Source organism: Epinephelus fuscoguttatus, linkage group LG14 (assembly GCF_011397635.1).
Source record: "Epinephelus fuscoguttatus linkage group LG14, E.fuscoguttatus.final_Chr_v1".
Classification (NCBI taxonomy): domain Eukaryota; kingdom Metazoa; phylum Chordata; class Actinopteri; order Perciformes; family Serranidae; genus Epinephelus; species Epinephelus fuscoguttatus.
The window spans coordinates 4,261,503-4,276,162 of record NC_064765.1 but is presented as its reverse complement, the minus strand read 5'-3'; the positions used below and the strand labels follow the sequence as shown (position 1 = coordinate 4,276,162).

General features: G+C 42.1%; 1 protein-coding gene across 1 annotated transcript in view; it reads left to right on the top strand.

The window, feature by feature from the left end:
* Window positions 1-13,576, top strand: part of sptbn5 (spectrin, beta, non-erythrocytic 5) — a 60,594-nt gene extending 47,018 nt beyond the window's left edge. Inside the window, exons 65-80 of the mRNA XM_049596068.1 lie at window positions 300-443; window positions 540-736; window positions 1,010-1,214; window positions 2,462-2,641; window positions 2,720-2,875; window positions 2,991-3,208; window positions 3,423-3,612; window positions 3,684-3,860; window positions 4,428-4,535; window positions 6,370-7,290; window positions 7,375-7,443; window positions 7,899-7,982; window positions 8,281-8,372; window positions 9,382-9,501; window positions 12,490-12,686; window positions 12,782-13,576. Of these exons, the coding sequence (XP_049452025.1) occupies window positions 300-443; window positions 540-736; window positions 1,010-1,214; window positions 2,462-2,641; window positions 2,720-2,875; window positions 2,991-3,208; window positions 3,423-3,612; window positions 3,684-3,860; window positions 4,428-4,535; window positions 6,370-7,290; window positions 7,375-7,443; window positions 7,899-7,982; window positions 8,281-8,372; window positions 9,382-9,501; window positions 12,490-12,686; window positions 12,782-12,936 (3,213 nt within the window). The 3' untranslated portion in view covers window positions 12,937-13,576. The remainder of the gene's footprint in view (window positions 1-299; window positions 444-539; window positions 737-1,009; window positions 1,215-2,461; window positions 2,642-2,719; window positions 2,876-2,990; window positions 3,209-3,422; window positions 3,613-3,683; window positions 3,861-4,427; window positions 4,536-6,369; window positions 7,291-7,374; window positions 7,444-7,898; window positions 7,983-8,280; window positions 8,373-9,381; window positions 9,502-12,489; window positions 12,687-12,781) is intronic.
* Window positions 13,577-14,660: the final 1,084 nt, after the last annotated feature.

The window sequence follows — 14,660 nt, the reverse complement described above, 5'->3', positions numbered from 1 at the left end:
AATTTCAATTTATTCCATTTATTATTTTAATTTGGATGGTAGATGGTAGTAGTGAGTAGACAGTAAGTAAAAAAAATTTAATTAAAAAATATAATAAAAATTAAAATATAGGAATAAACAAATGTAAATAAAGATAATAATGAAATAAAATTAAATTAACTAAAAGTGATACAAAAAAAAATTTCAGTAAAAATGAATTAAATAAAAATGAAAAATAAATTATCACGTAAAGAATTGAATAACTAGGTGTAGCAGACATTTACAGTCTGTCAGTGACCATATTACATTGACCTTTGCAGGTCAGAGGTCGTCACTTTGCGTCTCACGACATCCGTGAGCGCCTGGAGGAGTTAAAGAGTCTCCACGAGGAGTTGCTGATGGAGGCGGAGAGGAAGGGGAAGCTCCTGCAGGAGGCGCTGAGCATCCACACCTTCCTCACTGAGGTGAAGATACAAATAGAGTTCATTCATGCACAGTTGGGAGGTTTGCCTGCAGGGTGTTTTATAAACTGTTATTTAAACCTGTGTGTGTGTGTTGAGGTGTCTGAGCTGGAGCTGTGGTTGGAGGAGCAGCGCGCAGGTTTGGAGTCTCGGGACTGTGGGAGGAGCGAAGAGGCGACGGAGGCTCTGCTGAGGAAGCTGGACTCTGTGGACGTGGAGCTGGAGAACCAGAGGAAGACGGTGGAGAGGCTGCAGGAGAGCGGGGCCTCGCTCCAGCACCTCGGACATCCCAACAGGTAAACAGACACACGGCATGGTTACCTCTACACACACCTGCAGACTCAGGAGGAGGTCTGACTGTCAATGAGAGGAGGGACATGAGGTGTGACTGTGTTTGTTCAGGATGAGTGTGGCTCATTACGTTTGTTCTTATTCTTAGAAATCTTCAAATGTTTTGTTGTTATTTTTTGAAAAGTAAAACAAAATAAAGTTTTCTCTCTCTCTCTGTCTCTCTGTCTGTCTGTCTGTCTGTCTGTCTGTCTGTCTGTCTCCCTGTCTGTCTGTCTCAGCCACCTGGTCAGTGAGTCTCTCCCGGTCGTCCTTGAACACTTCGAGACTCTCCTTCGACTCTCCGCTACTCGTCGTGCTGCTCTGGAAGACCAGCTCCGCCTCTACGTGTTTGAGAGAGAAGCCAAAGAACTACAAACATGGCTGACCTCAAAGAAGACTGTGGTCGAGTCCAAGGACTGTGGACAAGATCTGGAGGATGTCGAGGTGAGTCACACAAGTACCAGAAGTTAGATTCATAACCTTGTTGACTTTTTTTTTTTTACATAGTTTCCTGTTTAAATGTGCTTATTTTCAACTTCAGATAAGATAAGGGAAGATGAGATAATACCTACTTTACTGTCCCCAAGGGGAAGTTTTGTTTGTGCAAGGTGCTACACACAGCCGTAATGGATTTTGGACAATATATAGCCATCAACACAGTACAGTGGTACACTAAAGACACAGTAATAAATTACATACAATAAAAAAAAGTGATTAAAAGTTGGAAAAAGACAAAAATTTAAAACCAAAATTGCAAAAAATAATTTTAAAAAAGGCAAAAATAGAATAAAGATACAGCAAATAAAAAATAAAATGAACAAAAAAGGGGGTAAAGATATGACAAAAATGGATAAAAGATATGACGGCAAAAGGTATGATAAAAAAGAAAAACAAATTATGGCAAAAATTGAAAAGGTACGGCAAAAAAAGATTGCGAATATAAAAAAGAGGGCTAAAATAAGAAAAAAGGACAAGTTGAAAAAATGGCAAAAATAACAAAAAGATATTACAAAATTAAAAGAATATAGAAACAATAAAATAAAATAACAAAATTGTCAAGATGATCACAAAATAAAAAAATGACTAAAATAAAAATACTCTATGGCAAAAAAAGGCAAAAAATAAAGAAAAAGAACAGATCAGAAATTTAGAAATAAGGGTTTGACAAAATTTTTAACAAATTAAAAAAAATAACAAAGGATAAGACAAAAGTGGTTTGAAAAAGAAATAAATATATACATGGAGAACCTCACAAAAAAAGATATAGAAATTAAAAAGATGTGGCTAAAAAAGGACAAAAATATAAAAAAGAGCAAAAATAAAATATAAAAGATGACAAAAAAGATTTTCTAAAAATAAAAGAAATACATGACAAAAATTAAAAAACAATATGGCAAAAAAAGATAGGAGAAAAAAATACATAGGACAAAAACAAAAGATATGATACTTTAGTGCTTTGTTGATACAGCAAAGTTCTTGTATGACTGCTTGTGTTTAGACGACATTTGAGAACTTTTTTCGTTTGATGAAAAAAGTATTTTGTAGAAGCGTGTCTCTTAAAGTAAAGTACAGAGGACAATTCTTGTCTTTGTGCTGAATCTTGTACAAATTGTGTCTGTCAAACTGTAAAGCAGCTCAGTTGTCTCTCCTCACCCTCCTCTTGCTCCTCACCTCTGCTCCTCCTCCTGCAGGTCCTTCAGAAGAAGTTGGAGGTTCTGGTGTCGGAGATGTCCACTCTGGGTCGGAGCCGGCTGACCTCAGTGCAGCAGCTGGGCAGAGGGCTACAGCAGGACAGCCAGGCCCGGAGGAGAGACGACGCCCTCAGTGGAATGTGGGACGACCTCAACAGCAGCATCAGGACCAGAGAGCAGGTACAGCACGCAGAACACACATCGGTGTGACACCTGTAGAGGAGCGAGGTGGTGAGAGTAACAGTCTGTGTCCTCCAGAACCTGCAGTCAGCCAGAGAGGTTCACCAGTTTAACCACGATGTGGACGAGCTGAAGGGCTGGATGGCTGAGAAGGAGGCTGTGCTGGACTCAGAGGACCAGGACCACGACCTGCACTCCATCCAGGCTCTGCTGAGACAACACGAGGCGCTGGAGGTAGGACACACCAGCAGGACACGAGCGGGAATTGGTTTAGTTTGAGGGTTTGGTGATAAAGATTCATGGACTGAACACCATTGTGTACCTGTCGTGTTGTTGGTTCTGCCATCAGAGGGACCTGGTTCTGATCTCCGAGGAGGTGACCAGGAGCCGAGAGGAGGGCCGGGCTCTGAGCAGACGACAGCCTCAGGTCAGAGCCGCCGTGACTCAGAGGCTGGAGGAGCTGGAGGCCTGCTGGGCCAGCATCCAGGACAAGGCCTCCCAGCGCAGAGCCAGACTGGGCCAGGCTGAGGACGTGCAGAAATACTTATCCCACTGGACTGAGCTCATGTAGGTCCTCTTCACACCTCACTGTGTGTCCATGCAAATTCATCAGCAGGCTGAGGAAACAAAACAACAAACAGATGAGAATTTTATGATGTGTTTGTTTCAGCAACTGTAGTGAGTGCATGAGCTGGAAACAGACACAGCAGAGAGGAAACACATTTTCTGTAAAGCAGTGTTGATGAATCTGTCTGTCTGTCTGTCTGTCTGTCTGTCTCAGGGCCTGGCTGAAGGAGGTGCTGTCGCTGGTTCGAGGGGAGGTGCAGAGTGTGGAGGGCACTGACCTGGAGCAGCTGATTAAAAAACACGAGGAGTACCGCGTCCACATCGACAGACAGCTCAGCAAATCCCAGGCTGTGAAAGAGGAAGGGAGGCGCCTGATAGAGGGAGGGAACTTCATGTCCTCAGAGGTGAGACACTCAAAGAGAACAGTCTGCTGACTCTGTCTTACCCTACATCCTGACCTTTGTCTTCCTCCCAGGTGGGGGAGCGTGTCTGTGAGCTGGAGGAGATGGAGGTGCGGGTGGAGAAGGTGTGGGAGGAGACCAGGCTCCTGTACGAGGAGGAGCTGGAGATTTCACTTCTGCAGAGGGAGCTGGAGCAGGCGGAGCGCTGGCTCAGCTCCTATGAAAACACACTGATGGCCGAGGACTATGGGGTACGTCTGCACCACATGGAGGAGCGGTCATACTGGGGGAGGTGGAGGGGACAGGTGGAGGCAGGTGTTCTTAAAACGACAGGAAGTCAGTTATAGTAGTTTGTCAGCGGCAACTCACAGATCATAGAGGAGTTTAAGATGCTTCAAACGAGCCTGATTGCTGGAAGCTGTGTGAAATCTCTCCCTCCTCTTCATAACTCAGTAAAATGTGAACACAGACATGAAACACATATTGATATCATTCAGTGTGACTTTAGTCCGATTTAACACATGTAGACTGGCAATCTGCGTGTTGCTTTTATCAGATCCCCTTCGCTACGGGAAACAAGTAATAACTGACAAGTAAACAAGAGTAACCGACAAACTCATAAACTGGATTTTTAATGTGAAGTTACTCTTTGAAACGAGTGATGACAGAAAGATAGAGGAGACAAACGGCTACAATGCATCTGCAATATCAATATCAGCAAAACAATTATGGTAAAAATGTGGCTTGGTAATGTGACAGATCTAACAAGAACAATTAAGGCTTTTAAGTATCACAGTTTGCTCTTTACGTTTCTCCAGGACTCTGTGTCTGATGTCATGGAGCTCCTGAAGAGGCAGGAGGACTTGGAGGCCATGATCCAGGCCCAGAGCGACCGCTTCATCGCACTACAGAAGAAGAAAACACAGGTTGGTAACCTGACTGTAGCTACATTCAGACTGCAGGTTAAAGTGGCCCAAATCACACACACACAATAAAATGTCCACACACTTATAAACTTGCATTTCTCCAGCTGCTCCGGTGTTTCTGTGAAACATCCTGGTGCAGACTATTTACTGGCGTTTGTCGCTCAAGCAGCTTTTGAAAATAATTACAAGCACGGCCGCTCTCGGCTTTCAGTGTCCGATAGTCCACCACGAACATTTTCGTCACGTCTTGTCTCTTCAACAAAACATAGATTTTTTTCTTAGTTTTTATTATCAAGATATAATTTTAGCTCATCATCATCTCATTTTTGTCATGAAAAAAAGGTAGTTGAAAAGTTTTAAACATAGCTTTCATCAATGAAATTAACACTGCTCTTGTGTCACAGATCTGATTTTTCAGAGTAGTGTGGTCACTAGGGCCGTAACGGTACATGTATTTGTGTCAAACCGTTCGGTACGCGACTTTCGGTTCAGCACAACCCTGTACCGAATTATTGGGTATTATTATTATTTTGTTTTATATTAATTCCGTTTTTGCGAGCCGAACCATTTAAAATATCTAGTTCCCCGACAGACATAATTGAGTGATGGACTGAATCCCGTAAATATCCGCTTTCACTTTGTGCAGCGCATTCTCGCATTTTGACAACATGGCAAGTGAGTCTGACGAACCTGAAGACCCACCCGCAAACCTTAAGTCCTCCATTTGGGAACACTTTGGTTTCAGGCTAAAATACGAAGATGGAAATAAACAAGTTGACAAGACAAAAGCAGTGTGCCGACACTGCAGAACAGCAGTCGGGTATGTACTTGGAAACACGTCTAACATGCTAACGCATCTAAAGCGACACCACCCGAGTTTGAACGTTAACCGGCACGACTAGAAAAAGCAATCTGGTGCAAACTACGATATCGTCGTCGTTTAAAAAGACAGAGCGTTTCCCTGACCATCGCGCTAAAGAAATAACCAACGCCATTGGAGTTGAGTAAAATTGTTTAAGCTGCACTTTAGATATAAGCATGTTTTGTTTACTGCACTTTAACAAAGTGGGAAAGCTAAGTAAGTTCCTAGTAAAACTGAATCTGAGCAGGCTTTAAAGCTGACCAGCTGCACTATACTTTTTATTTTAACTGAGTAAAACTGTTTAAGCAGAAATGTGTATTTATATTTTTCATTCAAACAGTGCGTTAAAAAAACAGCAGGATTTTATTTTTCACTTTTATATTCCTATTTTCATTCAAACAATGTGAAAAAGCAGGATTTTATATATATTTGTTTCATTCAAAAATTGTGTAAAAAGAGTTAACTGCTGTGGTGGTATGTTTTAATAAGGTTACCAATAAGTAAAAGATATTTAATACTTGTCTATTTTTTTTCTCATTACTGTACCGAAAAAAACCGAACCGTGACTTGTGTACCGAGGTACGTACCGAATCGAGATTTTTGTGTACCGTTACACCCCTAGTGGTCACAGAAATCCACACAGATTATTTCCAGTCAGTTTTATCTGCGGTGTAAATCATAACATATCAACTGCTCACAGATTCAGTGGCTTTCACTGCACATCAAGTTACAAACAAAACCGTAAATGCTGACTTCAGTGGCCTGCATGTTTGCGTCTGTACGAGAGCACGCTGCAAGTGATGTCTTTGTTGTTGTTGTTTGTGCATGGGTGTCAGTTCAGGACAGTGACCAGTTCACAGTGGAAGACCTGAGAAATAAATCTTAATCAAGCACGAAAGCGTGGAGTGTAAGAAGTGATAGACTGAGGATTATTATTTTGTCTCTGCTGTAAAGTTTCCTTTGTCTTCTCAGAGGGAGCAGAGACTTCATGGACATGAGGACACAGAGCTTCAGGACAGAAAACCTCCAGCCAGAGTTTCGTCCCTGAAGAGAAAACCTTCCGATCCAAAGACACCATGGACCTCCTCCTCCAGAGACATCGTCCGTCGAGTCAGCAGCAGCAGGAGGATGGACAGACCCATCAGATCATCTATGCTAGATAAGATTACTAGTCCCCCACCCTCTACTAGTCCCCCACCCTCTACTAGTCCTCCACCCAGCCCGTCCCTCCACCCTGACTCCAGGAGACACTTCAGTGCCAGCAGGAAGAAATGGGAGGCAGAAGAAGACACCATCCGTCCTCCTGCTAGTCCCAGGTCCAGCCTGTCTGTGACACCCTGGAGGAGTCGAACCTCTCCCCTCAAGGTATCACCAGACTCCTCCGCTCTTGAACATCCTCCCTCACCTCCACCTTCCTCCCCTCGGACCTCTGTCTCTTCTCCACCTCCCGAGGAAGGTGGTCGTCCCAGATCCAAACCTCCTCTGGCTCCAAAGCCCAGGATCTTCTCCACAGAGCGGACGTCCAGACACCGCCCTGAGCCCCTGAACCCACCAGCGAAGCCTGCTACACCACCTGACTCACCTCCACCTGTCAGACAGCTTGTTGCTCCCACTGAACCTCCTCCTCCACCGGTTGCAGAAAGATATTCTCCCCCTGAATCACCACCACCTTCAACGAGGCAAGAGCTCCACAGCGAGCCTGATCTTCCTGATTCTCCACCTGCTGCTGAGCAGGTGACCCCACCTGACTCCCCGACTGCTGCACCAATCACAGAGGAGGATACTGAATCAGCTGACCTCGCTCCCCCAACACGTGAGCTGCCTCCGTCTCCTCCACAGCGACACAGGAAGTTAGAAGATCTACCAGAGGAAGACGCCAGCTCCACACCAGAGGTAAAAACTCATTAACTGTCATGACTTCATCATTACTGGAAGCTGATTGGTTGCCATTCTCTAACACACCTGTGGTGTTGCTAGGTAACAGCAGAGCGGTCAATCAGGATGGAGGGGATGCTGGAGATCAAACTGAAACAAGGAGGAAACAAGGTGAGAAACTACTCACCTGCTTCCATGTTTCAGATGATACGTCATGTTTGTAGTCGACCAATGAAGATGAGTTTACATATCACCTTGGGTTTGTCCTTCACCTTCTCAAAATGATCCCACACTTTGGATTTCCTGCCCGACATGTTATTAACTAGAATGTGGAATAACCGCAGGTACCAGCCCTGGAAATTAACCTGACTCCTGTCTGACTGCTGAGCGTGGACACTTCCTGTGTCTGTCCTTTCACATTAAAGTCACACATGGTCCAGTCATATAGGTTTGGATTTATTTTGACAATGCGCAGCTCCTGATAGAGTTTCTGGTTTGCTTGTTTTTTTTTGTTTTGTTTTTGGTTTTTTGGTTTGGTTTTTTGTGCAACTGAGCGACCAATTAAATCTTGCTGACTAATGATCAGCTGTGTCTCTTCTCTCTGTGATTGGCTGCTGCTGGTTCAGGGTCTGGAGCACTGGGAGGAGGTGTTTGTTGTTCTGGAAGGAGAGACGCTCAGCCTGTTTAAAGACAGAGCGGCTGCTGCACAGGTACCACACACACCTGATGGCAGAAGACAGCGTGTTACATCATCACAGTGTTTTATTTACTGATACATGTGTGAATTGGGAGTGTTTTTTAAATTTCATGATAAAACAGAACTTAATAAACTTTAAATTATGCTTAAAGAGAGGAAGTTTTATTTCAGGCAGAAGGACTCTTCAGTTTAATATTTCCTGCCTCAAGTAACACTGGATTGTGTGTGTGTGTGTGTGCGTGTGTGCGTGTGTGCGTGCGTGTGTGTGTGCGTGTGTGCGTGTGTGTGTGTGTGTGTGTGTGTTTCCACAGAGGACCTCTAGGTGGCCTCCTATCAACATGGATGGAGCAGTTTGCAGGGAGAACGTTTACTACAGGAGGAAGGAGAACACGTTCAAACTGATGTGAGTGAACTGCACCCTCACCCTCCTGATGTCATTAATCTTCCTCTTTCTTGATTTCTTCCATCAATATTAGATATTTTTGAATATTTAAAGTTTATATTCCAACAAATTATGGAAGATAAATGTCATGTCTTCACACCGAGGGAAGGATTCAAAAATGTTGTTCATCATTTTATCAAAAATCTAAAAAGTAAACATACTGCTTCATTTGAAACACTCAGACATTTCAACATATACATTTCAGACATATTTGGCGTCTTCAGAAAACCTTGGAATTTTCTCTAGAGTTTAAAAATAAAGTTCTGAACAAAGAAACACAACATGCTGTATTTATTATGAAGCAGGTGGTGGATATTGTCATTAAATGTAGAGAGTTTACCCCGTTGGAAAATATCTTGGAAGGGTTTTTATTGTCTGTTTTTTGACTGTAAGTGTGTTCAAGATTATTCTAGTGAGCTAAAATTAAAAACAATAACTGGGTATAGACAAACATCTTATTTAACTGAAATAAGAATGAAAACTAGACTTCAGAAAAAACAAAAACTAACTGAAGTGATATTGTGAACGTACAAAGCTAAGTAAAATAAAATAAAAATAATCAGGAAATGTCTTCAGTTTTAGTCTTTGTCAATTTTGTCAAATTTTTCAACACAACAAGAGGAAATATTGGTCCATATGTTTATTAAGAATGAGATTCTACATGACTGTGACTCCACAAAATGTTGTGTTTATATTATAATACCTTTTCTGACTTCTTAAATCTTGACCCTGATAAGAAACCTTTACAGTATATTAATAATAAAAGTAAAAATAAAACTGAAAGTAATAAAAACTGAACCAACATTAAGCATTTTTAGACAACAAACAACTAAACTGAAACAAGCAAACCAACTCTGTAAACTAACTGAAACTGAACTTACATGAAAACAAAAATTAACAATGAAAAACAAAACCTAATGACATTTATAAAAGTATAATAACTGTGGTGTTTTGTCTCACTGTGTCTCAGACTGCAGGACGGCAGTCAGTACCTGTTTGCAGCGTCCAGCAAAGATCTGCAGCTGCTGTGGTTGAAGAAACTCCAGAACTGCCCTGAATCTGCTGCCAGCAGCGACTCTGACGACTCAGGGTAAACACACGCACACACACACACACACACACACACACACACACACACACGCTGTACTCTATGCTTTACTAAGCAATACTACATTATCTTTACATTAACCCAAATTTTAACATGAACTTTATTCTTAGAATGTGAAGTGAATTTTAGATTTGCTGAGGGCGGTGCAACATGGAGAAAATAAAAAATCACGATATTTGTATGCCTCCACAGCAGCGAGCACCAAGGCTGGAGGCATTATGTTTCAGGGTTGTCTGTTTGTACGTCCCATTCTTGTGAACGCAATATCTCAAGAACACCTTGAGGACTTTTTTTGTTTTTCAAATTTTGCATGAACATTCACATGGACTCAACAATGAAGGGATCAGTTTTTGGTGGTCAGAGGTCAAGATCAGTGTGACTTTGCATCTGTCTCATTCTCGTGAACGTGATATCTCATGAACACCATTTGACACAAACGTCCACTTGGACTGAATAATAAACTGATCAGAATTTTGTGTTCGAAGGTCAAAGGTCAATGTGACAAAGTAACTTGACATACATAACTCAAGAATTCATTCACTAATTGTGACAAATTTTCACACAAATGTCTAATGGGATAAAATAAGGAAGGTCAAAAGGTCAAAGGTCAGCTTGACTGTGACATCACCATGTTGTAACGTCATATCTCAGGAACAGAAGGGGAGACATGTGGTCAGATACTGAATTGGTGACTCTAATCTTGAAACTGTGCTGATTGTATAGATCTTCTGTGTGTGAAGCATCCATGTTTTCACTGACATGGATGGAGACTGTCAGAGACACTGGACTGGTGGGCGGAGTCATACAACCATGGGGCGGTGATTCGGGTTCTTTCAGTTGCTCTGAAAGTAATCTTGTAAGGTAATAGGTGATTAGAAGGTAAAAACTTTAGAGTAATAATGTTAAAGGGATAAAAACTTTGAAAGGTAATAGGATAAATGAAACAAAGCAGTAACAGACATCTTGCATCGATGATAAGGTACATTTTTGAAATCTAATGCTGCATAAACAATAAAAATGTATCAAAATCAGTGTTGTTGCCTGACATTGCTGACGTATCCCAGACAGTAATGTTCAGAAAATACATAAATTAATAAATAAATATAATATTAAAATATGTTAATTGAAAGCAGTTGTAGTGGGAGACATTGTCGTCCTCTCAGGCCGTCTGCCTGCTGCTGTTTGACAGTGACACACATTTCAAAATAAAGGCGTAACTTAAAGATGATGATATGGATTGATGTTTTGACTTTGCACTGATGATATTGGATCGTTGATCAGTGAATCGATATATCGATCCAGATCAATGGATCATCACAACCCAGATCAACTTTGCTGTCGAGCTTTCAAAAAGTACAAAAAACAAAAACAAGAGAGTTTCTGTTTCATGATGTCGTACCACATAAAACCAGCTGTATATGAACCACTTTAAATACAGTATGAAGTAATTAATGTCAGTAAATGTCTGATGAAAGAATTCCACCATGAGTTCACTGCCAGGTCTGATAGTCTGAGCTACAGGTGTAGTTTTGGAATCAAGGTTTAATTCATCAATATTTTATCATTTCGCTGCTGCTTTGACTGAATTTCTCCTGATTTAAAGAATTCAACGTCTCATAATGATTCTATGAATCGAACGCGCACACAGACGCACTGTGCGACTAGTTTTCTGGTTATGGAGTCAAACCCGGCATCCGTCCATTCGTCTGTCTGTCAGCGGCTGAAGTGTTTGATGGAGTTTCAGACTGAACGTGTTTCTTTCAACCGGCCTCAGGTAATTTGACTTTCACATCTCACCTGTTCACACTGTGCACTGTGGGGACACGGGGCACCTCTCAGGTGGGCGAGAGGCCACAGAAATGAAACTCCCTGCCGGCAGGATTTTTCCTTTAATGAGATACTTTGACAAGGTGAATTACATTCAGCGGGCGCACAATGGTGGAAAAACACACGGTGGCACAGGACACAGCCGCGGGTCCATTCAGCTGTCAGCTTTTACATCTGGTTTGGTTTGCAGCAGGGAGATGAAGTGTGCAGGTCTGCAGAGGCAACATGACTGCAGCAGTCATAAAATACATTAATAAAATGATTTCTGCATCTTTATTTAACAGGTGCTGAAATGGAAAAGGAGACGTGTTGGGCTTTAGCAGCAGTCAGTGTCGCAGTGTTTGTCACTTTATCTTTATATATTTTACTGTAGAGCAGCAACAATTAATCTATTAGTTGATCAACAGACAATTAAACGGCAAATATTTTAGTAATCAAATAATCGTTTTAGTCATTTTTAGATGAAAATAGAAACATTTGCTGCTTCCAGCTTGTCAGACATTAAGATTTTCAGTTTTCTTTGACACTTTGACAAACATTTGCAACAAGACGAGTTGAAACAGGCAACTAGTTGAAAAGCTCCGTTCTGCAACGTTGTAAAAAGCTGCTGGTTCACAGGAAGTGACCACCAGGAAACGGCATATCATGTCTAGTCAACGACTAGACATGATATGCCGTTGATGCCATGATATGAACGACTTGCGTTCTGATTTTCACACTGCTGCTACTTTTCTCTGTGACGTTCTAAAACAGTTTCGTCTGTCTCATCGTAAATCGCAAGCTCAAACAACAACAAAAAAGTTATGTTAAACTGACATAAAATTCCTGTCATACAAGGGTCATGTGACACATTTATTTTTAAAACTTTCATATTACTGTGCTGTACTAAACTTAAAGTTTTGAGTTCAGTCTGTCCTGACAGTAAACAAACATTTAAATCAGACAGACTTGAATCTGGAGTGGGTTTTCACTTTTGATGTAGCTAGGCTAGCAGTTTCCCCCTGCTTCCTGTCTTCGTGCTAAGCTAAGCTAACGTGGACACAGAGATGAACTTCAGTGGTTTGATGAGCAGCAGTTAGACTGTAAACACTTTGTACACAATCAGAGCTCCAACATTAACACCAGGATGTTGTCATCATTTAGGAGAGCGTCATCAGTCAACCTGAGTCTGGAGAAGTTAGCCGAGGCTCCGGATGATTCGGCCTCCACCAAACTGCTCAACAGTAGGGCTGAGAGCCTGGAGAGACAATCATCCACAGACAGCCAACCTCCTCCCAAACCCCCCCACACGTACTATAACAAACACCGCTACCCAGATGAAGGGGAGGTCGGGACGGCAGGTGAGTTGACACACAGCACGTTAGCATGTTGTTTAATGCTAACGACTGGATTATCTGTTAGCATGTGAATGAATCTGTGATTTATGACACTGCAGGTCCACAGAGCCGTCAAAGCCAGCCCCCCTCAGTGCCTCCTCCTCCTCCACCCTCCGACACCCAGCACCCCTCCACCGTGACCCCCCAGCTAACAGACGACAACATGAGCAAGTCAAGGAGGAGCGTCTTCAGGAAGTTTTTCACCAAGAAGTAAAACTGTAATGACTCAATCAATCCAGCCGTTACTGTGCTTCATTCAGGGAAGCCAAATGGTGCAGGTGACAAAGACAGTAATACTGGTGTAATAAGGTTTACAGGCAGGACACCAGAGGAGGCGACATTAAAGCCTTAACGATGCCAAGTGAAACAGTTTTACTGACAAAGTGCTTTGATTAAAGTGCCTCACAGGAAATGAAGAATATAGTGACTAAAAATGAGCGATAAGAAAATTAGAATCCCAGAAATAAACAAATCTAAAACTCTGAGCACCAATTAAACAGATGCACAATTAAGTCTCAACTACGGCTGTCAGCGTTAATCGCGATGTGACAGACATGACAGGCTACACGTTGGTCCACACCAATCATTGCTGGTTGTCTTTCACGACCAGTGTGATGTCATCGGGTTATTCTTTATTGTTTTATTATTATTATTATTATTTCAGTCACTGTGTCTGTTCATGTGCCAGCCAAAATGTTACTGTAGTAATGTCAAAAGTGCCACCAGATGGGCGGAGCTACATATGAAGTGGACAAAACGTCATACTCTCTGTGCCGTCACACACACGCTTTCTTTCTCTCATAGCCACACACTCGCTACGCACATCTTGGCGCCTAAATGAGGCACCTAGATGTGTGTCCTGATTCTGTCTGGTAGGCACCGCTCAAATAGGAACCAATGCCATATTGGCACTGAGTTTCGGTACCCAACCCTAACAGTAATCTGCACCTTATGTCAAACAAAATTTAAAATATCACCGAAGTACTTTGAGTTTGAGCTCCACCTACAGCTGAGCTCACAGGTGCAGCTAATCAGACCGATGTCAGCGGGTCATCACATCGCCAAAGCCAGCAAAGCACTATTTTGGAATGAGATAATCACCGCAGACACTAAATTGAAGAAGTTAACTACAGCACAGCTAAACAGGTGGAAACTGAGAGAGACAAGTCAACATCATGGAAGACTCGGGTCCAAGGGACGTCCTCAGGTCGGCATGTTGTCACCAGTCATACACCATTAGAGGGAGCAAAGGTTTAACACATACAGGACCTGTTTGAATCAGAGAAAGCAACCAAACTGGAACACCTGAAAAGTGCAGATGCTGGAGCATTAACCAGGGATCATTGAATGTCAGTGAGTCATCAGATTTATGTTGACACTGATTGGACATCACACTCCTTTGCTTTTACCACACTGTTTTAGAAGTGAATCATTGATTTGAAATAATAAAAGTCAAGATGATAAAGTACTTTTTTTTGCATGTATTTGATTTCCAGTCAAAACAAGAATTTCTTCACTTTGTTAACGTGGACTTCAAAACTGTTGCTAAATCATGGGATTTTAAACATGAATGAACTATTGAAATTTAGTGATTTGAAAAAATTAAATGTTTGCCAGCGCTAATCTAAACTCGAGGTCCACTTGCTAACATCTCCCAGATCAGTGGAGTTCTTTCCACTGAGGAAGACCAAGAGATGCAGTTAAAAGCTCCAGGAAGAGACCTCCGGTTTTACTCAAGCAAACACTTTTAGTTGTTGGGTTAAAGGATAACTTAGGTATTTTTCAACCTGGGCCCTATTTCCCCATGTGTATGTGTGCGTATGATTCATAGGTACAACTCGTTTTAAAATTGATTGTTCAGTATTGAGGGAGGCGGATGCAGCCGGGAGCCGCGAAACGAGCTAAAACGGTAACGGGGGCAAATGCGTCCCGTATAAG